General features: G+C 39.7%; 1 protein-coding gene across 6 annotated transcripts in view; it reads right to left on the bottom strand.

Moving 5' to 3' along the window:
* VPS13B (vacuolar protein sorting 13 homolog B) overlaps positions 1–23,495 on the bottom strand; it is a 473,584-nt gene extending 450,089 nt beyond the window's left edge. For 5 of the 6 annotated variants that reach the window (XM_040548603.1, XM_040548600.1, XM_040548602.1 and 2 more), the window contains exons 1-3: positions 23,282–23,492; positions 22,105–22,282; positions 16,831–16,974 (exon numbers count right to left, since the gene is read on the bottom strand). In XM_040548603.1, coding sequence (XP_040404537.1) covers positions 16,831–16,974; positions 22,105–22,251 — 291 coding nt within the window. In that variant the 5' untranslated portion in view covers positions 22,252–22,282; positions 23,282–23,492. Of the gene's footprint in view, positions 1–16,830; positions 16,975–22,104; positions 22,283–23,281 lie in introns of all 6 variants that reach the window. The other variant, XM_040548605.1, reaches the window with a different exon arrangement.
* Between the last annotated feature and the right edge of the window lie 2,787 nt (positions 23,496–26,282).

Raw genomic sequence — 26,282 nt, 5'->3', positions numbered from 1 at the left:
TTTGGACTGTGCTCTTACCCACATGGTCTGAATTTTTGTGTAGACCTGTGTGGTGCCAGCAGATGATCCTTATGGGTCCTTTCCAACTCGGGATATTCTATGATTCCATGATACATTTTCAGCTTTAATTGAAAATATTTGTGAATGAAGTATCTCCAATCAATAGAGGCATTTACATGACAAAGTTTCCCAGATGAACGATTCATACACGTACAATACAAAATTGTAAAGCTGCTTTGTGTTATTCATCCCCCAGTTAGGGGCAATGCAATGAGAAGGTATACCAAAAATGAAGGAGTACAGGTTCAAGTACTCTGGGCTCTTTAGATCTTTGCTTTTTGACAGACGGCCTGGCTAGATACCAACTGGTCCAGAGCAGATCAGTGCCTGGGTAAATGAAACCAAGTGAAGATCCTCAATAAGCCAACATGATGGCCTCAGAGCACGGTTTCTTATCAGCTCAGGGGCAGACGCAATAAAAAACATGTAAATGGAGGTGGGGGGGAGTGTCAGGAGGAAGACTTTCATATTTCTCAGTGGAGCAATCAAATTTGTTCTCCAAAGAAATAAATATTTACAGTTGAAGTCTAACTCCAACTGTGAAATAAACAAACATAAACTAAGATGCGTGAGACAACTGGATGGTTCAGGATACTGCCAGCAGCATAACACAATTTCCCTGAGGTTCTGTGGACTGTTAAAAGGTAAGATGGTGATTTTTGTTTACAAGAGAAAGTGCACAATTAAAACTGAACATTTACCCACTCTACTGGCAAAAAGCACAGTTCACTGGAGTAAAGTTTATTATTGTTTCTAAGTGCTGAAAATAAAACACAACCTGCATCACTTGTGCATTAAATTTACTTAGCAGGAGCCACTGCTTAAGTGCAGGTATTCTGAGGTAAGTCACAAGTCATAAATGAATGAAGTGAACTTTTTCTGCTTAAATTCAGTAACTGTATCTAATAAGTTATATTTGAGTTGCACCCCTTCAGAGCAAACACCACTCTTTCCAAAGAGAACAAGCTATAATTTCAGAGTACACTCTGTACTTTAAAGAATTGAGAGTATTTCTTGTCTTTCAGAATTTAAAGAAGCCTTTACCAAAGGTGGATAAATTACAGGTTTTTTCCACTACAAAGTCTGTAATCACGCCTATTCTGAAATAGGTTTTGCTATAATGAGGAGCTAAAATACATTCCAACAAATTTAACTGCGCTTTAATCTATCAACATATGAGGAAAAACTACTTCCTCTCTAAGGAAATATTTTTAAATGCATTACCTCACCTCATTCCCTGTTAAGCCATACCAATCCAAACTCTTCACCCAACTACAAGAAACAAAGCTGGATTGTAGGGTCCTGATTTTGATGTCAGCTGGACTGGGACAAACCTGGAATTACTCCAAAGTAAATCAGTTGAGGTATTCCAGATCTATGCCAGGGAAAGGGGAATCAGAATCTAACCCTAGATTTCTAGGAATTACGCCAAAGATGATACATAAATCCCTTCACCCTGTACCTTGAAACAAAGACACTGACTATTGGCATTGTATTTCCTTGCTGTAGTAGGTCAAGGGAAAAAAGATAACTAAAACCAGTAAAAGTACGAGGATTACTCTTAATCTTTCTACTTGATACTCCTCTATCTACATAGCAGAACAGTTTCTCTGTACTTCATAAACAGAAATACATGTTAGTATTGACATTTGCCTCAATAAACCTATTTTCTGGAATATAAATATGTGAGGTTTTGGTATCCAAGTTTCAACTCTGATAAGTGCTTGTCCACTTGCAGAATTAAAATCAAAACATTTTTTAAAGAATAAACTTTTGTTGATAAACTTGCCTGCTGAAAGTAGAAAGCAAAGTCTAATATCATGTTCTTTATTCTATAAACTTGAAGAAGTGGTCTGCTCTGAAATGTGATTCTATGGTGATGGCATCGCAGCAATCACTATCTCTGTCCCTGTGCAAATGGGTTCCTTTTCAAAACTCAAAAGCACCTACCATGGCATCAACAATTACTGATTCCCCAAATGAACAACAGCAATAAAAGAAAACCAAACAACCTTTTCCAGCTCTGGCATCACCTCCAACAGTACACCTAACAACTTTGTTCTGAAAGCAGTTGGTGTGAAGTCTGTAACTTGGCTTTGAATTTGAAATTCAGCTACATCAGTGATGTACCAGACAGCTTCCACTCTCAGACTTTATTAGTCCCCACTGGGGGCAGAAAACGGACCATGGCAGGGAGGAACCACAGTGCTGGCTGGCTAACACATGCCAGTTTGGGCAGTTACCTGCCCGGGACAATCCCACAAGGCAGTTTCTCAAATATACAATAATTCTGCATCATGCTTTTAGCTGTCTCAGTATACAGTCCCCCAACACACAAAAACACTGAAATGGCATTTGTATTACGTTTCCAAGTGTAGGCAGTCAGGATACTTACAGATTTACAAAATTATTATGTATCAATGCATATATTTTGGGCAAGACACTTTTATTACCTACTAATTTTGATATACTTGTATATGACAAGCAGTATCGGGGGATATTAAAATACTCAGATGCATGTGTCATTTTATTCCAACTAGTCACTCTGAAGCAATTCCTAAGTTGTGCAACTACAAGTTTCCTTAAGTTTATGCAAAATGCAAGTTTGTTAAACTCTCTACTGTACCTCCATGCATGACCTGCTAAGGCAGGCGTTCTTTTGAAGGTTAATAGTCTTTGCAATAAAGATATGAAGCATGAAATACAGAGCCAAAGATTTATCTTCAAGGGGTTGTATTTCAGGAGTGAATTTCCAGAAGCTCAGAAAGAACAACCAGCAGCCTCATCACCTTCTGGAGGTACAGATAGGTTTGATGAAGCGTTCTCCAACATGAGCACTCAAAGTTTTATTTCAGAAAACTTGCATACACATACACACATCCCCATTTGTACTCATACATATCCCAGAGACAGTAAATCATTTAACGCAAGTAATCTCATCTGAGATATATTAGCATATGCAAATCACTATTGTTAGTGGGAGGTATTAATAGTTTCAATTACTAATCTGTTGACAATTTTTTATTTTAATTTTTAGAAGCAGATGGTATTAATCTGTGAATTTACTGAAAGCGATTTTCCTGAACTTATGCTCTTTCTACCACAACACTGAGATCCAGACTCTGAAGTTCTAGAAGCCAAGTTGCAATAATCATCCCTGCATTAGCTCTGATGCTGAATTTACTGGACCATCCCTCACCTTACTAAGATTATCGCTTGATACGTGTAATTCCCTCAATTCCCTAGCATCACAGTGACTTCAGGAAGAAAAGAGTTCTGGATGTTACCCTAGCTGGTACACAACACAGCTATTCTTTACATCTCAACAAGCCACCTTCTAACTCGTGCTTTGCCAGGAGTTCATCCTGACATTGCAACAAAACACTCGGCCTGGGGTCTGCAGTTTTCTAGTGATTACAGAATATGTGAAAATGGTCCATGAAACAATGCCAGAAAAAGAAAAGGGGGTGGGGGTTGGGGTGAGGTGGTTTGTTTGAGGGGAAGAAGGAAGGAAGTTAAATATACATTGACGACTATTCAGGTGGACATACATGACAGTGCCTGCCCACAGAACAGTCAGAAACTGGTCCTTCGTTGCTATCACTGCCTTAAAATGTGGAATAACAGCGGGATTATGAATTTATAAAGCAACCGTTTACCTATGTAGTATGTTCTATTTACATTTCTTGTCCCAATTGTTCCTCCTAAACATCATGCAATAATGAAAACTAGTGAGGTGGGAAGCTACCATAAATATACATAGATAAATATATACGTACACACAAATGTATGTATAAAGGACTAGCTTTCTACATCAATGCATTACAACAGATAAGCAGGTCTGCTGCTTCCTTACTTCTCAAGTAACATGAACAAGCAAGGAAATCTAAAGCAACCAAGTAGGAAATAGAGAACTGCAGTTTCAAATGAGTAAAAGAAGCAATATCAACTTCCTCTGAAATCAAAACGATACCATTCTCACCCTCCATATGGGCAACACTATTGGACTGTCTACTTGTGAACTACTTCCCAGGTGAAGTGGGAATAACTACAACAAAAATGGGATATGTACAGATGTTGTGTGTCAAAGAAATCTAAGAGAAGGAGCAGTAAAGTGAGATTGTATTACAGGAGAATTTACATACAGAGATGAGCACAAAAACATGATCACACATAGAGAAAAGGGAAGCACCTGCTTCTGGTTAAAACAAACAATACTGTTGTTAACATTGGCATTTGATGTCGGTTTGTAAGTTTTCATATGCATGACTAATGAGAAATGTGTGTGTTTGGGGTCAAGCACTTTTACTGGCTGTTGGTGTCCTGTATTTATTTATTTAAATGGAAAAAAACTTGCCACTGGCAAGTTACAGCCAAATGCTAGGATCAATTTTAAAGAATGTTGTGGAAGCAAAAATAAAAGAGGAGGAAGTGGAGACAGATACAGAAAGACCTGTGTAAAAATGACTATTACTTATGACCCACTTGCAAACAATACAATATTATCAACAATATACAAGTTTCCACAACCCTGAAATGGTTAAATGCTTCAGCCAAGACATACTCACAGTATGGTCTGAGGCTTCTACACCAGCAAAACTCTACTCCTAATACACTCCTGTTCCAAGGAAGAGTCTTACAGATAGATTTCTACCTACAGAGATTTCATTTTCTTGGTAGCCCATGTGCAAGAAGCTCCTGACATTCCAATTTTCAGCAAGTGAAAATAATCATTTTCCATCAACAGTGATAGTTAACCTTCCTAACCAGGGCTCCCAGCTAACTTATCATATTTAATAAAAAATAAAAAACAAAAACCTCAGCCACCAAACATGGGAAAGTTGATCTGGGAGTTAAAATGAAGTTCATATGTTCAAATGCACTTACATGTATTAAAGCATTAAAACATTAAATGTGTACAATCCATATCTATACATACGTAAATACATTTCTGTCCTTCTGGAATTTAAAGGATAATTGAACTGCTGTTGGTTTTTTTTTTTTGGAGAGCAATGGCAAAACACTTACAAAAAAAAAAAAAGAAAGAAAAAGCAGGCTTGCCAAAGAGGAAGCAATACATTTGCCACTACAAAACATACAACAGACATCTTAAAAGTCAATTAATCAGTCTAAGCCAATCTATCCGAATAATAACGTAAACCAAATCTTAAATTCTAAATATCTATTTTAAAATAAATAAATAAAAAGACCACAAGAAGCCCAGTTCTTATCCTTAACACAAATCAACTATGAGTATAGTAAAAGGTATGAAGTACACAAATCATGCCAAGGTGACTAGGGAACCTGAGGTCTTAAACCTCATCAAAACCCTGACGGTTGCCTGGAAGAAAGTTGTTTTTAAACTGCAGTCCTCCATCAGTATAGCAGCTATGAGACAATACATCCATGCCCAATCAGCTTTACAGTTACCAGTACCGCGTTACGAAGACTGCCTCTCAAATCATTTTTTGCAAACTGAAGCAAACCATACGTTTAGAAAGAGGTAGCCCAGGGAGGCACAAGGAACGAGACAACAGGAATTTTAGGACTGAATTTACAACTGAGTTTAGAAGAAGTAAAAAGCAGCAAATTCTTGCTTTCTACCAGTATTGATTTGGGTTCCTACAGTACACAACAGCAGAAAACAAACAGCAGCAGCAACAGCATAAGATATTTATTCATGATAATGAGACCATGCCTTGAGCTTTATCTGCATAAAGGACATAATATGGACTTCATTTACTCATGCCTACGAAAGAAAATTAACTATGAAAATCTGAAGTGCAACTGAACCACTTAGTTGTGTCCATTACCTTCCTTCTAAGTCACTGCAATCTTCATACATCAACAGGTCTTCAATTTTACCCTGAAGTCTTCTTCACAGATACTTTCATAGCAGAATGATCTGCTGTTTATACAGAGCTTGAGACACTGCTCTAAATAGGACAGCAGTAGTAATTTGCTGTCTCTTGTCCAGGCCAAATATATAGATAAGAAGTACAGGTATTTGTAGTATTACTGGACCTGCCTGACTACCAGACAGATGGCCTTTTTCTTATAGCCTGGGAAATACTGCATTATGAGAGAGCAATTTCAGACTGTTTGCAGAATGTTTGCTACTTCAGCTATTTTAAAATTGAATGGACTGATAAAAAGCTGTCATTCTGAAAGCTTATGTTCTGCTTCCCTAGCATATACGCTTTTTCCTGAACCCTTAGGTAAGAAGCAAAGCAAAATTTACCAGTCTCACAAAACAGTAGAGGAAGGTGCTTTTACAATGGAGGGGAAAAAAGTAAAAAAAAAAAAGTGCTTGTGCCACGTTCGTAATTAGATATTTCATGAAATGACTGTCATGGACATGCTAACCGTGAAAAGCAGCAAGGTAGGCATAAAATGTGGGCAAGACATAAACTTTCCAAACCTAGACAGCCAAAGCGACTTCAGAGAGCTGACTCTATTAGCAACTCAACAGTTCTCCATCATTTCAGTTAGCAGATGAAGCGCATTACAGATGTTCCTAGAGTCAATTTTCCTTTTGGTTGCAACCCAAACGGACCCAGCTCATTAATTCTGAGATCATCGCATAATGTGGGTCAAAGCACACTAAGTCTGGACAGCCAGATTTCTTCAAGTACAAACTTGATCTGAACTACAACACAAGAAGATAAAAAGAAGTTCTTGTTCAGAAGACAATAGGCAAGCTAAACAAAAGGCAACATTTACTTACTAAATACTATTACCTCAGCTACTATAGTCACTAAAAGGAAAATTAACTACATGCAAAGCTCCTGGCAGCTTCCTTATCTTCAATACATACACTAAAACAGAGCCACGTCTTTGTCTTGTCTTTGTTACACTGAAAATTCACAAAGTGCATCCATTAAATATAATATATACATATGTATATATATAAAATCATTGGTGTTAGACAATCTCAATACATTTTGTAATAATGACCAGGATGATTTTGACAACATTCCTCTTGAAATTAACTGTATTCAAAGCCTGAGCTCTTTCATAAGAATACAGCCCAAAATATGTTTCTAACTGCTTTCTGACGTATCTTGTTTACGTCTCCCACGTCCATCTGTACTGTCACGATAACACTGGAAAAATATTACCACAAGCACAAGGGTTGGTTTCGCTGAGCACTCATATACTCCCTGTCTTGTTCTGTTGTCCAGTGTTGGGCTGCTCAGAAAAACATCCTCCTAGTTAGATCTTTCTTACATAAACATGATACATGTGTATTCTCAAAATACACATTTATTATGCCTTGTCCCTAAGGGTATTCTCAGGAGCTAGTTACAGCGCTGCTGCTGAAGGTGTCACCCAGATGGGCTCAGGAAAGCCAGCAGGAGTGCTTACTATCAGAAGTCTTGCTGCTTAGCAGGAACACCTAAAAGCAAAGCTCGCTCATCCAGACTAAGCTGGAGTATTAAGAAACGTGCCCACAGGCATCTTCAAACAAATTCAAAGCAGAGGCAATTTCTTCAGTTGTAAACAGAATTACTGCAACTTAAAACGATACCTTATTTTTAAAGTGTTTTCATATGAAAGCGATTAGTAGGAAAAAAAACTAGATAATTTACATGGTCACTCTTGCTTGCTCAGCTAAAACATATGAATATTAATCCCGGTTTAAGCAAAGCTGTTCAGTATTCCCTCTTCAGCCACTCGTTTGAAAACTCGCTTTTGATTAATTTACTCTGACATAATCAAAAAGAAGGCAGATACATATCTTTAGATCTATATTAATCTCCTTAATAGCACCCATGTGCTCAGTTTCACATGTTGCATAAGACAGTAAAAATTAAAATAACCTGATTAAAAATCAAAAAGGCCAAGGGGAAGTGAGAAGTTTATGTTGATGCCATTTTACACGGCTAGGAAAAGCAACATTCTCCATGTTGGTTTTTTTTTTTGCCCCTTTCCCAGGTGATTGGTTGGGTGCTAGGTGGGCCTAATGGTATATAAGCCGCAGGTGTCCCATCAAAGAGCTCCTTCTACCTGAGCTTTTCTTTGGGGTAAGTGCTTTGTTTTTCCTTCAGCCACTTGCAGGATTCTTTAGGTGGGTCAGAGCATATGGGCTAATGCGTTTCCAAGTTGAGAGAGGTAAACACGTCTTTTTGAGGTAACAACTAGTAGGATCTTTTAGAGTAAAACAAGCTATATAGTAGTAGGTGCCGCTACTGCGTGCAGCTCTTCTTCAGGTGAGTAACTTTTAGAGCATGCTTATGGATAGGAAGATGATGTTACTTCACGTGTTTGTTTTGTGGTTCTAGGTCTCTTATGATTTTTGCAGAATTATGGGGCTTACTATGAATGTGACCCTATGCCTTCACCTGCATGTCAAATATTATCAAAGTTACAACCTTGGTGTTCAAGTGATGGAGCAGGGTTTAGGGGAAATGTATCATCCAAGTTCCCTGTGCTAGTGAGTATCTGAAAACAGCAGAAGCAAGCATGTAAGGTGTAGTCTTTTTCAGGGTTAGGGACAGTTTCTTCATTTCTGGAGCTTTTTTCTGCTGTTTTGCTGGCTGTAGAGTCTCTAGATCTTGTAGCCTTCTAGATCTTAAGTGCTTAGAATTCCCTTAGTAGAGGGATGTTTAGCAGAGGTTGCCAGCTAACTTGTTTTTGTGATGTGGTGAGGTACACTTCTGGTTTTGGGTTATATTTTAATCTCTAGATATATCAAGCCATTTGTGTAACTTTCCAGAGGATTCACAAAGAGCTTCAGTATGCACTGCAAGGGGCTTGACCATGTAGGTACAGTATTACCAAGGGACTGAGCAGGGTCACCTTTTTCATCTCTGAACGATAAGTCTGTGATTACCCCTGCTGGGGTTGCTGTGCATTCATGTCCTGTTGGCATTTGTGGACCTGAGTGTTTTTTTTTTCTGGCTCTGGTCTCTGTGCTTGAGTCCTCTGCAAGGAGCTGTACTGTTTGTGTTTCCATCTCAGATGTGACCTTCTCTTTTTGTTTCTTGCAGAAAGAAAAATTTATTTTACCCCAAGCACAGCTACAGGCTAGGAAATGAGTGGTTAGAAAGCTGCCTTGCAGAGAAGGACCTGGGAGTACTGGTTGATAGTCAGCTGAATATGAGCCAGCAGTGTGCTCAGGTGGCCAAGAAGGCCAACAGCACCCTGGCCTGTATAAGAAACAGTGTGGCCAGCAGGGTGAGGGAAGTGATTGTCCCCCTGTACTCAGCTCTGGTGAGGCCGCACCTCGAGTACTGTGTTCAGTTTTGGGCCCCTCACTACAAGAAGGACATGGAGGTGCTCGAGAGAGTCCAGAGAAGGGCAACAAAGCCGGTGAGGGGTCTGGAGAACAAGTCTTATGAGGACAGGCTGAGGGAGCTGGGATTGTTCAACCTGGAGAAGAGGAGGCTCAGGGGTGACCTTATCGCTCTCTACAGGTACCTTAAAGGAGGCTGTAGCGAGGTGGGGGTTGGTCTATTCTCCCACATGCCTGGTGACAGGATGAGGGGGAATGGGCTAAAGTTGCACCAGGGGAGGTTTAGGTTGGATATTAGGAAAAACTTCTTTACCAAAAGGGTTGTGAGGAATTGGAATGGGCTGCCCAGGGAAGTGGTTGAGTCACCATCCCTGGAGGTCTTTAAAAGACGTTTAGATGTAGAGCTTAGTGATATGGTTTAGTGAAGGACTTGTTAGTGTTAGGTCAGAGGTTGGACTAGGTGATCTTGGAGGTCTCTTCCAACCTAGAAAAACTAAAAAAAAAAACACACGAAGTGAGAAGAGAGTCTCTTAACCAACTGCTGCAAGGACTTTTCTAGCAGCTAGTGCAGCCTGCTTTTCTGCTACTGCTTCTTCTATGGAAAGAATACATTTAACAAATATTTTTGCAAGAGATTGATGGGGTCTGGTATTTCTCCCTTAGGAAGACAATATCCTTGAAAGGGGATATCCTACCTAAAACTTTCCATTTCATATCAAACAATTCATATGAAAGCTCAGTTCCTTCAGGTTAGGATTCTTAACAGAAATGGCATAAAATCCAACCAAAGATTTTGACAAACCTTCGTGAACCCTTGGAAAACATTTCTTGAAAACTCTTCTTAGCTGACCACAGCTTGCCTTACGGATTACAAGTTACTGTCTATGAGATAGATACATCAGAGTGGAATGCGAGTCATCATTTCACCTGCCCCATCTCTCAGACTACCATTTCACAGGTCCATGTCTGCCTTTGAATAGAATGTTATGGGAGACAGTGTCAAGAGCCCTAATGAAGTTAAGATAAACAACATCCACTGCTCTTCCCTCATCCACTTAGCTAATCATCTTGTTGTAGGAAACAATCCACTTGGTTAAGCACCATTTTGCCTTTGTAAATCCATGGTAATGACTCCCAATCACCTTCTGGTCCTTCACATGCCCAGAAATGGTTTCCAAGTTTAGTTGCTCTGTTGCCTTCTGAGGAACTGAGGTGAAGCTGACTGGCCTGTATTGTCCCAGGTTCTCCTTCTTGTCCTTCAGGAACCTCTCAGTCACCATGATCACTGTGATCTTTCAAAGAGAATCAAGAGCAGCCTCGCAATGGCATCAGCCAGTGTCCCCAGCACTAGTGGGTACATTCCATGAGGTCCCATTATGTCCAGTTTTAGATGTTTCCTAACCTGATCCTCTTCCACTAAAGAGTACTTTTCTCTCTGGTGTCAATGGCCTTGGGTTACTGAAGGCCAGTCTTACTAGTAAATATTGATGTGACAAAGACGTTGAGTATTTCAGCCTCTTGTGTCCTTTGTCACCAAGGCCCCTGTGCCATTCACCAGGGTGCCCACATTTTCCCTAGCTTTCTTTTTGCAGTTTACATACTTGTAGAATCCTTTTCTGTTGCACTTCACATCCCCTGCCAGAATCAACCCCAAGCTGGCCTTACCTTTCCTAACCTCATCCCTGCATGATGAGACAACATCTGTACAGTCCTCCCAAGTCACCTGTCCCTGCTTGTACACTTCCTTTTTCACACATCTGAGCCTAGTCAGGAGCTCCTTGTTCATCCATACAGGCCTCCTGCTGCCTTTTCCTGCCTATTGAGATAGATCATTCTTGATATATGTTGGAGGAGGTATCCGTGAATACCAACCACTCTTTTCTCCAGGTCTATAACCCAGGGCATTCTTCCATGCAAGTCACAACAGGTACTCCCTGTAAGTTCAGGGTTGCAGTTGTGCTTTTTGCCCTGCTCTCTTCTCTCAGGTGCACAAAATCCACCACTTCATGGTCACTGCAGCCAAGACTGCCCCCAGTCTTCACATCCTTGACTAATTTTTCCTTTCTTGTAAAAGGTCCATCAGAACACTTCTGTGTTAAAGGCTCTATTACCTCTCTCTGGAAGTGATTGTCTCTTCAGAAACGTCCTAGATTGCTTGTGCCCTGCTGTATTGCCATCCAGCACAAATAGCAAGCTGCTTAAAAGCCCCACTGAAGATCAGGGCTAGTAAACATGAGCTTCTCCAGTTGTTTGGAAGAAGCTTAAGCTCAGCGAAGAGACTATTCCTTCCAACACATCATGTAACGGTTATAAGGGTTATCTTTATGCTTACCAAGACCTACAAGGCCCTCATTCCTAAACAATTTAAGTTTGGACGCTCCATGCTAGAAAGAATCTCAAAACCATTAGCCTGAACAAGAAGAGATGATAAGATGTAGGAAGCAAGATTAGAATGCTGAGAGGATACTGAGACAGGTGAGAAAAATTAAAGTAATGCACATTTCGGAGGAAAAAAAAACGAACAGCTCTCCCCCCACCTTTTTAACCAGTAGATCTAAGATGGCATCTTTTCTCATTTGTACCAGAAAAAAAGCAGACTTGCATTCAAATTTATAACAGTCCTTCCTAAATTTTTCACAGGGGTATTTTAGAGTCCATAAGGACAGTGAAAAACAGAGGAAAAAACTGCTTATAGAGTCTATCAACAACAAGTCAACAGAAGCCAAGAACTGCTCTTTGAGGCAATGATTTCACCCTTACCTTATTTTGTCCACCTGGCATCGCAAACTGCTGTTTGCATCTCAAGTAATGTTTCTGAGGCCTTAAGTAGTACATAAAATATCAGCATTGAAGACTTTCTCCAGAAATTGAAACTATGAAGTCTAAGTCAATTTTAACAGTGTACATACAAATACCTTTCACAAATAGGTTAGCATGTCACAGATATTCTGAATCAGTAACAAAATGTTAAAGTTTAGTCCCTATTTCAAAGGGAATGAATAATCAGAAAGGACAGAAGTTAAATGGAAATCAAAATTTCTTTTTGGTTTAAGTGGGTCTCAATTCCTGCCTTGAACAACAAAAGCAAAAGAAAATTGTCAGATTTTTTTTTTTTAAGTCTGATTTACAGAAAGGAATCTTTTGTTAATTAAAAGCAATATAGAAAATCACTCTTTTTACTTAGATATACTTATTTGTATGTGCACACAAACAGACAAAATCCTCCTTGTTATATTAAGCTATTGAAACACAAAAGCAGCATGAATTGACACTGAATTTCACACGTTATTAACGTGAAATCATGATTCAAGCAACACTAGCTGACAAGTTTGCATCCTGTAGGGCAGCCTTGATGTGCTCTTGACCTTACACTTTGCATACAAATGTAAAACTTCACTATCAGATTTACTGATCTAAAAAGACATCACTATGAAAATATTTCAAAAAGACTTGGCTTGAGCTTGCACACAAGCAAAAGAAAAGCAGAAAGGTGGACCGCTAAAGACTCTCAGTCCTCTGATTTCAAGTCTTACCATATTTTTGCTGTCATTGAACAGCATACACATACACTCAAACAGAAAAAACAACACTAATAGTCCGTACAATCACATTCAATTGAACTACTACAAGTGAAGTGAGAAGGGAGAAAAAATAAACCACTATTAAGGACCTGGAGCTAGCTTTACCACCTAAGCAAACACATTATATAACAACTATAACCTCATCATCAAATACAAGCCTTCTGTCTTCCCTTTCAAAGTCCTTCATAACCTTTTTGCACACCCTATCTACCATCTCGATCATCTCCTAGTCAAGATCGATTTCTGCTTTCAGCATTCTTCGATGACAGTCTCTGCTGATTTTCAGATAAGAATGTGTCTGCTCTTCTGACAACCACGCTTGTGAGCTGTTTCTCCACTGTTTTCACAAAGTTATTATATTCCTTCAAAACCTTCTTTGTAATGCTTTATGAAAGGAAAAAGTGGTTAATTGTCTGATCCAAACAACTACTTAGTTTCCTTGTGCCCCTGTATCCAATTGTCTTCCCCAACCTGGTAATTTGTTACAGAAACATACAAGATCCTGAGTTGAAGGCACCCAAAAGTATCATTAAGTCCAACTCTGAGCTCTGCACAAGACCTTGGGGTAGAGACATTTTTCATCATCTACACTGGCTACTCCTGATGCACTGTGTCCTGATTAAAGACAAGAATTCAAAAGCAAAGCAGTAACACATAATACATTTCTCCTTGAATCTCCTTTCCATCTGCATCATTTCCAAGACTAAAAACCACAAAATTCAAGGTTGAACAGAAAGATTAGTCTTGTGGTTAGCTACAATGCCATTAAGGTGAAGGAGACAGACAGACTTAGCCTTCCCAATTAGCGCAGACTGAATTTAAAGCCTCTGGTTTGGGCGCACAGTTATTGTGCCACAGGAGAGGAATGAGCAAAGAATTTCAACCAGCTTTCAGAAAAAAATAAAATTGGGTAGGAAAAGTAAAACATTAAGAAGAAGGGTCTAACAGGACAAAAAAGGCAACTGAAACTCTACTGTAGGGAGCTGCCCCAACTGAGGTTTAGCAAGGGGATTTCAATTCTAGATAAAGTTCTGACATACAAATAATTACAAGAATATAATACAGGAACTTCAACTACTCTCTGAAACAATACCTAATATTCATGAGGAACAATCTCATAGAAGTAATTACCATAACTAAATGAATGGAAGTCAGCGTACAAGGTCAGAACCGCATTTAAGTCTGTAAGAACACACCTCAATCATACTTAACCAACATTTTTCATGGATTTGATAATTTAAGTGGTCATGTTTAAAGCTCAGTGCTCCAGCAGACTACACTCAGCAGTAAAACAAGCACAGTCGCACAAAGCTGACAGACATCAAAACAATGCAAAATGCTGCACACCAAGGTTTGACTTCACTATCTAACATCAACCAAATTTATAACAAATTATTTACATACAAAGCATGTTTTACCAAACACCACCTTATTCACTGCAAAGTTCTGTCCCTGATGCACTTAAGTTTTATCTTCTTATAAAGCAGCCATATTTATTCAACACTTCCACCAGTTACAGAAATGGTACTGTCACCTGCAAAGAAGGCAAGGAAGGGAGGAAGGAAAGCACAGTGAAGATAGGAAAAGCAGTGACCTTCAAGATGCTCCAATTTCCAAATTTGCTAAAAGCATCACTAATTCCACGCTGTGGGCTTTATATACCACTTGCACAACAGCTCTGCTTAGAATGTTATCATGAAACTAGAAGTTGAGCCATTAGTGTCCATCTTACTGTCTACTCCAAATTTTTATCTAAATAAAGGAGACACTGCAATAGCATAAAAAAGAAACAGAAAAGAAAACTAACAATGAAACTGAGCAATGACATGGCATCAGTGAAACTAAAGCACAGACATACAGAAGCATTTCCAAGGGACTAGCACTCCTCAGAAAGACACAAAGGGAAAGAGGTTTTTTTTTGTCCACCAAAATCTATAAGGTTCAAGGGACAGTAATGTCAAATGATGCTGTGAACTATAGTCCCCATACCTCTTCTAAATAAACACTCTTTGAAACAGCCCCTTTCCAATGGAGCAATTTACTCCATGTTGAGGATTTTTTGCTCAGGTGAATTTATACTTGTGCTCATTAAAGGTTTTGCCTGAGGAAGGAAATGCAGAACTAAGCCAATAAACTTTTGAGAACTAAACTGAACTTTCTTGCTAATTATGCTATTTTCTGACATGAAGTCCTGGGCAGAACAGTTCCAGTTTCAGCTAAGTTCTCCGAAAGTTATTTTACTTCCATCTTCCACAGAAACACTCTATTTCATCCAATTTTTTTTTATGTACTAATTACAAAACATTTTTATGACAACTGGTCTTAGCCAACTGCACAGTCACACTGGAATTTACAGCACAAGAATTTGTCAAAATATTTTCTTTTTAGAACAGTAATTTAAGAAATAAAATTCAAGCTGTCAACTTCTTAAACCATATCCTCAGAAAACAGCATAAAAGTATTTTCATTTACATTCTTATTAGTCAAAGATAATCCTACTATGGCACAGATCCAAATTTTACTCTCCTGAGTGTACATAGCACTGAATAATTTGTCCAAATGTCAGTTGCAATTTTGAAAAATCCTTTCTTGCCCCTGAATCTTAAACATCTGTAACAAATACTTGTTTTGAGAGCGCCTTACATTCATGACATTTGACCTTTTGCTGTATGCACCACAAAATTTAAGTTTCAAATACCATGCAAACAGGAAATCTGATCATTCCGGCAGTAGCCATCTGCATGGTTCAATATCAAATATTAGTTCTGGATTGCACAAAGTCATGGGCTACAAATCTTTTTCTGCAGCTTCTATAATTAATTTTAATTTGCTGCTTCTAAAACACATTTCTCAAGGAACATCTGGCCTCAAAATCTTACCTTAACATTGGAAAAGTACTTAGCATTTAGCTGTTGGTGTGCGTACTTGTGTATGTGCATGCATTCAACACAGATTAAGTATAACTACAGAACACAAGTATATGCTTTGCTGGTGGCCTACCTAGGGCTAGAGACTTCTACTCCAGCAACAAGAGCATTTTAGCTCTGGAACTGTAGAAAAAAATACAAGAAATATCAAACATAATAGAAAAGTGCACTCTAATGTTCTTGCTGGCTAATAGCTATTTATTGATGTTAAATGTTAATAGCTCATTAAGCTTCCTACCGAACAACTGAGAGCTTTGCACAAATTGCAAGTTTCTTTTGCAGGATACTTAATACAAGCAGAGGACTGTTGAAATTAAAACGTGAACAAGACTTCCAAACAAACAAAAAAAACATAAAGCTTCCCTAGAGTTAAAGCACCACACTGACTAAAAAGACAGGTTCCAACACTAACATACCCAATTACCTTTCGTTGACCAAGTCAGAAATACAACAAGATTGAGCCACTGCATGTTTGAGCTTTGCTGTGTCAGAAGAAAATCTTTTCTAAGCCTGTGAAACAGTCTAATGGACAAATTATTACAAGCAACTAAACAAAAAGCCCTTTACCACCCTTACATGTAATTATTCCAAGTACATTCAATTAAGTAAGTATGATAATGTAAGAAGGGAGAAGAGTTACACTCCCAAATCTTTAAAGCACTCCTTCAACACTAACAACTCATCTTTTGAGAAGTGCCTCATGTCCTGTGGTGCCACACATAGCTTTTTCAAGCAGCCAGCACTGCTTCCTGGGAGGGATGTTATATTGCTCTCACAACCCATTTGTTGTCAAGCAAAATGAAAATTGTGGCAGAGCACTATTAACAGGGATTTACACCTGAAAGAACACTGTTACAGCTAATACAGCATTAAAAATACATATAAAGGAAGAGACTAGTCATGATAGGAAGGACTACAGCTTCACTTGCCTGATTCCTCAGACAGCTTGAAATAAAGTGACCTATAGAAACTACTATTCTCATCAACCTCTAAATGAGAGAAAAACATTCATCACATTACTTACCTGAGCCCCATCCTTTAATTTCAAGATACATTCCATTGTATTGATAGTGATGACAACTGGTTCTGATCCTAATTTTGTCCATGGCACATGAATCCGAAGTTCATGAATATGCCCACTTAGAAAAGTGAACGGTAGTTTCAGCTCCTAACAACAACAAAAGAAAAAGGGTGATCAATTAACTACTGAAATATATCAAAATTCAAGACACACTTGTAATTTATTATTTGTAACTTGAACCTTATTATTTTAAGGTTCTGGCAAAAGACCTAAGTCAAAGGTTCTTCTCCCTCCCCAAATTAGCAGTGTGACTCTGAATTTGGCAACTAGCCCACTAATTGCTCACACATTACAATTAGTCTGTTTTAAAGACTGATCTGGATTCCTATGTCCTTGATAATAAAAGGTTTAAAACCACCTCTTCCATGTAGCTACCACAAAATGCGTCACTATTCCAGAGATAAGTAGAAATGAACCAGGTGAAAGTAAATACTTAAATTGATACCCAAACTGAATTATTCTGAAAACAAATCTGGAATTAAACAAACATTGACAAAGCCACAGCAAGACAACTTCTTCCAAAATACTTTAGTATTTTTGAGTTGTAAGAGCTCAGGGCTCTAAAGATTGGACACAAACAAAAATGAAGCCTATACAAAAGCTATGAGGCACTAACAACTTAAAGTAGAAAATACTATTGAGTTTTTGTTAGATACATGCTTATTTGTCCCTTTATTTTATGTAAATACAGTTTGTACTCTCATTCTAGTGTTAAAATAAATTTAAAGGTTAAGGAAACAGAAAACATATCCTGTCACAGGCTCCTGGCTGCCACCTTGACTATACCTACACAAGATCACAATTTCAAGTCCTCATTCCAAAACCTGAGTTACAGACCTTCTCTTGAAAATAGTTTGAGAACTGTTAATCTGATTTTACAAAGTGTTTCTTCATCTCTTTCACAAATACACTGGAAGACTTTAGCTAAAAGCCTCTCTCCTTAGGCATAAAATCAACACAAAGTAAAATGTTAATCCAGACAGCTGCAGTTAAGCCACTGAAAACCAAGTACAGGACAGTTTAATTACAGACTTTGCTACACAGATAATACCAAAAATGAAAAGATATCTTCTGTCCTGCAGCTTTGTGGGAGCCCACGGAAATAAATGATCAGAAAAATATGCAATCTAAAAAACACGCTACAACTTAAGGGACGATGCTTTCATGACTCAAACAGCAAGTTATTACTATTTACGATAACAGAAATAAACTCCCTTTTCTCACTCACAAATATGTAATTTTTTTTTTATGTACCTCAGTACTACAATGTCTTTTTAGATCCTGACTTGTTTTCACACATGGAAGTTATGAATTTACTTCAAAGACCATTTTACAACACATCTTTTTCTACCATTTGCTGGACGGATTTAACATATTCCCATTTTTTTTTCTAGCTAACTGCATGGTATTGAAAAAATGAATGGAAGTCAGAATTCTTTCAAACTGAAGCAATACAGCCAAATGCATAGCGACACAGAACTTCGGCGTATTTAGAAAACATAGTTCCTTTGTTTCTTTCAAAGGAATTTTGATACAAACAGTGTCTGACATTATCCTAATTGCACAAGCAAGTTTCGTTACAGCAATGCAGAGAAATCTTTGTTGTGTTACTTCGGTAGACAATACAAAACAAATGTGTGCCAAATTTAGTAACTTGTTTATAATCCAACATAACAAAGACCAGTTTTATTTCTCTTCCTTTCCTGTGCAATCTTTCCCCTTTCATTAAGTATAGCATGAAATTCTGAATGTATTTTTGTACTTACGACAGATTAGGCCTTACCTTTTAAATTTTACATTTACATCATATAAATCTTTCAAAAGTTATGACATGGCTGAAAACAAACTCATGGGCTTGACATGTAAATAACTGGCTGACATCACACAAGACTGCAGACCAGATGATCTTAATTCCCTTTGCTCTAAAATACAAGACTCCTCTTAACTTTGGGGTGTAAGTACTGTTCCTCAATGTCAGTGTTCAAATACCTCTTCTTCACATTCAAGGCGGTGCTTCGCAAGTAACACGGTGACACATCGCTCAGACACTTAAGATATTTTTACGCCCTCATTTCCTTAAAGTTATTTTAAGTACATTGTCATTTTTCGTATTTGTCTTTGCTATTTTCTGAATGCTTTCAGATTAAAACCTTCAGTCATTATAAAAGTGTAACACTATAGTAAGGTTTCCTGGATTTTCTACTGTGCACGTGTTTAATCACACACACTATCCCTGCAACACAATTTGTGTTTCAGGTGTCAATGCAGATTCAATCTTTATGAAGTCTTAACACAAACCATATTTTGCTCTTCTCCCTATTAATCTATCTTTACAAAAGCAAGAGACGACATAGTGAAACAACATACACGACCCAAAAGGTACTGGCAGTTACCACTGTAACCAATGGTTTAAAGACCCTACAGTCACACACTGATTACATTTTTAATTAACTTTCAAAAACACTTTGACCAAGATACCAAACAGAATGTGTTAGCTAGCTAAAATGTTTAAAGAACCTTTCCATCACTAAAGAATTATCAAGCTATTAACATGTATGAATAGATCTGGCAATTACAGTAACTTTTTACTTTGTACTGTTAATCTCAAAAATATCTTCAGAGATCTTAATTTTATTAGCTCTAATCTTCAACTGAAGATAATTATTATGAACTTAACTGAGGATTCAAAGAATGCCATAATTATGTCTGAAAGCCACATTGTAGCTAGAAGGTTGAGCCTGAGTGCAAACAAGCACCCAGCTTTCACTACACAACTGGTATTGTCAAAAACACTGCCTAATGGCAAATCAGGTGGGGAAAGAGACAGACCCTAAAAGTTATTGCAAAGTTACTCCAAAAAGTTATATTTAGTTTAGTTTAATGACTGCATATAAAATATACATTTTATTTATATATATATATATATATATATATATATATATATATATATATACACACACACACACATATCAATATCAAATATATTTATTTTTTTTTTTTCCAGGTACAGAAAAGTTCTCTCTTTGGGTTTGATAAATTTAAGTCAACAGCTATATTACAAAAGATTTCATGAAAAGCTGGAATCCTCTAGCAATGTTCAATGTTCCCAAATAAATTAACATGTACAGGTAACTTCTAGAGAGTTCAGCTTTTTAAGGGAATTTCCTGCCAGCTGCAAAGGCTTAGGGATATTGCATTATTACATACTCAAAAAAAAAAGTTTTGTTGAGCAGGAATAAAGCATTATCCCTTCAAAAAAAAAAAAAGGAAAAAAATGAGAAAGAAAAAAAAGAGATAAAGGACATCCTAAATATGCTCTGTGGGTCCAGGCAAGGTTCAAAGCATAAGAGCCAAATGAAGATCGCCACATTTCACATAAACACACAGCTAAATGAATTGTTAAAAAAAAAAAGTTGAGCCACATTTTGTATTTACTATACATCCACATCCCCATCAAAGCCAATGAGACCTGTGCAAGGGTTCGTGAAGCAGCACTTGCCAGTACAACAGCCAAGACAGCAACAGATCGCACTGGGTATTTATGGACCGAGATGAAACACGTACATGCAAGGATGAGGCCAAGGATCGTCTCTGAGAAACTCCTTGAAAGTAGGCGATAGCAAACTCCTATAGGGCCAGGTACCATGCATGGTTTGATATATCCATCCCAAGTCACTGTTTGTTGTGAGAACAAACTTTATCCCTATAGAAGCAGTACAGCACTGTGACAGTTTACCCAAAGAGGAGGTTTTCACAACCCAGGCTGGAGATTCCAAGACTCAACAGAACAAAGCTGATCTCATATAATGCTGGTAACGGCTCTGAGTGCTCCAAGCAGGAGGTTGGATCAGACAACATCCAGAATTCCCTTCTGGTCAATCCTCCTTTGATTCCATAGCATGTAAAATTAAAAAGACTTTAAATATACACAGGAGGAACACATCCTACCAACTACAATCTAGTACCCACAATAATTGTATGGGCGTCCCGTACCAAGAAAATGAGGAACTGAAAGGCATCTGCCTTGAGAGAAAATACAAAGGCCACCGAATACTTGGAAGGAAAATTAATCAGGCTCTTTACAGAAACACTGACAATCTCTCTTGAAAGGCTTGATCCTATTCTGAAAGTGGATCAGAGATACTTTATTGGCCATAAACACTTCTTTCATATTTCTAAAGGTTCCCCTAATAAAGACCACACAGTCTCTACAGTCTACTCCAATGCCTCATAATCTGATTAAAATATGAGAAGAAATTTCCTTAACGTCCAGTCTAAGTCTCCTGAGTGCAATTTATTCCATTCTTTATCTCACACATAAAAGACATGCAAAATAGACTCTTGCCTCATCTTACTTTATTTAAAATTAAGACACAATCCTTGTCTTTTACATTTCTCTTCCATAAGCCGTATTATCTATATCTTCCATTAGTTTTTGCTTCCACTATTTTATTTATCTCTCAGCCCCTTCATTTGGGATACAATTGTACACGGGACTCTAGCTCAGACTTGCTACTCTAAAGTACAACAGCTTTATCTGTCTGACACACACCGTCAACACGGATAAGCACAGAAGGAAGCAGTTCCTCAGCAAAGGCTTACCCGGTTCATTTTAACCACAGGCTCCAAATTCTTCATCAATTGTTTTACCTGGTGAAACTTTTCTTTTTAACATTAAGTTACAGGGCCTCAGATCTAATCCACGTAAACTAGCTGACAAAATTCACCCCTCAATTACTCAGGCTTAGATACAACTGGAATGATTAAAACCATAGCCATAAAACAATACAGAGAACACAAATCTGTGTTTAGTTTGCATAATTAAGAAGAGGTCTTCCTTGACTCTGTGACATTCTGAACTAGTTACTATATGCAATTGGTAAATATGACCAGAAAAGCGATTTAGTTAGATGTTTCTGTTGTTAAACAATGAAAGAATATTCTTTCACTGAAAGAATAAACATACACACAAAAGAGCCTCTCTCTTCACGTCCCCTTAGCTTGTAGAGAATGAAAAAAATTACCATTCATCACTAAACAAATAGCATAGAATTAATGCAAGAGTAACTAAATGCAGGAAAAAACTATTTGCATAAGAAGAAAAACAAGTAGTAAGTGAACATTTATCTGTGCAGACCCATGTAAACTATTTGGTAAACTCTTTTGATTTTCCCAAAATCAAAGACACATAATACAGCTACTGTAAACAGAACATACCTGTTCAAGTACATCCAGCTTCAATTCAAGTTTACTAAGCACAACATCTCCTCCCCAGAGTGACAACTGTAGATCTGAAGGCTTCAAGTTCTTGATGTAGCGATTCACATAACTCATCAAAATGGGAGTTACATAGGACTCCAACATTCTGGAAGATTTCTGTATTACGGGTCAGGCACTAGGAACAAAGAGAAGACAATGAGATATTATTTACAAATCTGTCAGCATAACTTCCAGTAAAGTGACAACCACGTTGCTTGGACATACGAAAAAATCCACCTCAAATTCTAAACAAAGGATACGTATACAGACATAGAACCACAGAACGGTTTGGGTTGGAAGGGACCTTAAAAGCCCACCCAGTTGCAGCCCCCTGCCATGGGCAGGGACACCTCCCACCTCCCAGGTTGCCCAAAGCCCCATCCAGCCTGGCCTTGAGCACCTCCAGGGATGGGGCACCCACAGCTTCTCTGGGCAGCCTGTGCCAGGGCCTCACCGCCCGCTGAGTGAAGAATTTCTTCCTTATATCTAATCCAAATCTACCCTCTTTCAGTCTCAAGCCATTCCCCCTTGTCCTATCCCTACACCCGCTAACAAAGAGTCCCTCCGCAGCTTTCCTGTAGCCCTGTTTAGGTACTGGAAGGCTGCAATAAGGTCTGCCTGGGAGCCTTCTCCAGGCTGAGCAACCCCAACCATCTGTATACTTACACTTAAGGATGAAATAGATATCAAGATGAAAGCAAGTCTATTTGGATTTCTGAATACCCAGCTTTTATATATATATATATACGCACACACACACATACATATATATATATAGGAGCTAATAACTAGGATGTTCGCTACCCAAAAAAGACAGAGGGAGGGAGATGGAGAGGATATCAAGCACCCTCCCATACCTTCACCTAAAACTTACACAAGTAACTTACACTACAGCTAAACCCATACAAATCCTACCGCTCTTAACTAACAAACACCCCCGAGAAACACCTCGCCGCTCTCACACCCCAACCAACGTGCACAGAGCCAGAACACCTGCTTGAAACCCCCCTCACCCCAACGCCCCCCTCACCCCAACGCCCCCCACCTGCACCTGGCCTACCCTAGTGCCACCCCCCCCCCACCCTCCCCCCACCCACACTCCCCTCCCTCCCCGCACTTCCCCAGGGACACGCACCCCTCCCCAGCGAGCCGGGGCACCCTCAGCAGCTCCCGTGCCGGCCGTGCCCGCCCGCCCGAGGCTGTGCGGGGCCGGGTGCCCGCCCCACAGCGGCTCGGTGCCCCCCTCCCGGGCCGGCCGGGCAGCGGGAGCCCTGCGCCCTCCGCGGCCGCCTCACGGCCGCTTCCTGGTTCCTCGCTCCGTGCGCTCCCCTCTATCGTCCGGGCGCGTCTGAGCTGGCCGGCCCGGCCGGAAGGGTTTAAGGGGAGCACCGCGGTGAGGGCGGAAGGTGGGCGTGAAGGCGGAGGAGAGGTGTTTGCCAGGAGTTCCGCCCCGGCGTTGTGGGGCGGGGAGGGGGCGGGCGCATGCGCGGTGCCGGCCGCCCTGTGAGGGAGGCCGTTTTGGGGTGTGGTGGCTCCCGGTCGGTGTCCCCGGCGGAGGAGGAGCCTCCTCCCTCGGTACATTGCTGCCGTGCGGGGCGCCGAAGGAGGCCTCTCGGGCTGAGAGCACGGGCTCCAGCCTGTCCTACATTAATCCCGGGATGTGTTTCTGGAGGCTGCAGGGCTTCAGCCCGCTCCGCCCGCTGATTCCCGCAGCGCTGACGGGTGGCCGTTGGGCAGATGTCGGTGGCAGCAAGCGTGTAGCTGGTTCTCAACCTGTCTAATAAAGATGTGTGTTTCTCGTGTTGCTTTCGTGTGGTGTTCTAACTAGGATCTGAATTTCAGTATTGAACGTGAGGAGAAAGTTACTCAGAAATATCTTGGGCTTTCGGCATGCCCAGAGCAATGCTCACGGAGAAAAACCCTCTGAGACAGCGCCATTGCCCTGGGCATGCACTGGGGAGAGTGGATTAACGGTAGACTCGTGGGCTCGATGTGGGAAAGAGCAGGGGCTGGTTTCTTTTAGGGTGAATGACTAACCAGTTACAAAGGCCTCCTACTTTGGTTTTTAAAGAAGAGTCTGATATGCCCATTGAGTTTTACATTCCTTGTAGAAACTCCAAATCCTATGCATTTAACCTGTACGGTGTAGTTCCATGTCTGGAAAGAAAAGACGGCATACACATGCTGACTTAATCATGAATCTATTCTTTTTTTTTAATAAACAGTCACCTCACTTGCTGTGCCATCTTCGCTCAAGCATCACAGCCCGCAAGGCAGTTTTCCCTCCACAAACCTGAAGCAGTTTGGACTGCTTTTACCCTTATGACGAAGGTCACCACTTCCAGAGCTCATGGTAGAGACGTGTTTGGCCATTTTCAGCAGCTGTGGCATGTCAACCTGTGAGAGATGGTAGCAGGCAGCTGAAGGTCAGAAATACATTAGCAGCATCAGTGATGTTTCAATAAGAATATGGTTTCAGCTTGCAATTTCTCTAGTGCTAACGTTCTTGAAGCGTTCTTTTACATAACCGCTACACATTTCTGTCCCTGTGCTAGAGTTGTGGGAGTGGTGAATTTTACTGATAAAACTTTTTGGGAGTGTGTGCTGTGGGCCATCTCAGTGAAATAATGTGTGTTAATGGAAGCAACCTCATTCATAGCACGGCCTCCCTGTAGACTTGCATTGACACAACAGAGGGATATGCCAACAGATAAGTGTAATGCTGAAGCACACCCTAAGCATGCATCAAAAGCCTTCATATTCAACAGAAAAACATTCCTCTGTTCCTTTGTCCATTATGTGATTACTTTTGAATGACACATCCAATCAACACTGGAATGTTTTCTGAAAGTTTGGAATTGAAGAACAACGCCCTATTTTGGTGAAAATCAGTAAACTAGAAGAAGAGTAGTGGAGACACGTGGTGTTCCTGGCAGCTGCTTGGCAGACCTAGCAGCTCTGAACAACTCTGTAATTTTCCTGGCAGTTATTAGCATTTCATTATAACTACCTCCATCTCAGTTCCAGTTCCAGTATGTTGACGCCCTGAATAATTTATTTCCTACAGAAGAGAAAAGTACAAAAAAGTGGGATCATGCAGGAATTGGTCTTTGACACAGAGGAAACGGGTGACACAAAACAAAAGTAGCCAGAGAGCGTTCCAAGAGGTCCCCGAAGAACAAAGACATGAAAGCTCAGGATGCAGGGAATTTGCAGGTAATAGGCAGAGAAATTAACTTGGGCCCACTGAAGCAACAAAGGCATATCTGCTGGAAATGTCAGTGTAGTGCAGCTGCCTGAACTAGCCCGATTTATTCAGTATTTCAGCAATCCGGTGAGACACGCAGGTCAGGTACAACCTAAAAATGCATGTTTAGTGACATACACATCTTCATTCATATAGTAGCTGACTTGAGTAATTCTGAATCCATTAAAAATTAGTAATATTTAAAACTAGAGAGAGGGGAAGTGTGCACAAGGTTGTGTAACATTTGGCCAGACGTGTGAAGATGACAGGACTTCAGGAAAGTCCTCTGGAAACGTATCTACTTGCACAGGACTACATCTTGATAAAAGAGACTGTAGGAGTATTTCTAGTTTCAGTGTTGCTGCTGATATGTATGATTTGCCATTTTCTGCAACAGAAGCAGAGTAAATGAAACACGGAAGGGAAAAACAGAGTTCATGAAAAATGAGGAAAGATGAGGAAACAGGAAGTATAAATAAGTGACTATCCCACTACCAGAGGCTGCAGTCAAGGGGAAAACAAGGAAATTAGACTTTTAAATAGATTTAAAACAATAAAATAAAACAAGAAACAGCCACGCAGTCAAATTAGTCCAATTCTACCTCTCTTGTTCACAAACTTAAACCAGCCCTTTCTTCTGAGCACAGTTTTGCAAAGCCTCCTGCTATGACATTGGTGTTTGACAGCTGTTATGCTTCTAATAGCACAAGAGGTAGACGAGGTAGTCTCCTACCTCTGGTACATCAGGAAGGCAGGAGCAGTAGTGTTAGTGTAGATTTTTTAAAATAGATTTGCTCAGGCTGTCTGTAGTAATCTGAGGTTGCTGACAAGGAGGGCTGGGAGACAACCTGTGAGGAACTACATTTTTTCATAGGAAAAAGGATTTCTA

This window comes from Cygnus olor, chromosome 2 (assembly GCF_009769625.2).
Source record: "Cygnus olor isolate bCygOlo1 chromosome 2, bCygOlo1.pri.v2, whole genome shotgun sequence".
Taxonomy (NCBI): domain Eukaryota; kingdom Metazoa; phylum Chordata; class Aves; order Anseriformes; family Anatidae; genus Cygnus; species Cygnus olor.
Note: the sequence above shows the minus strand (reverse complement) of the source record. Positions and strands in the feature narration are given on the sequence as shown.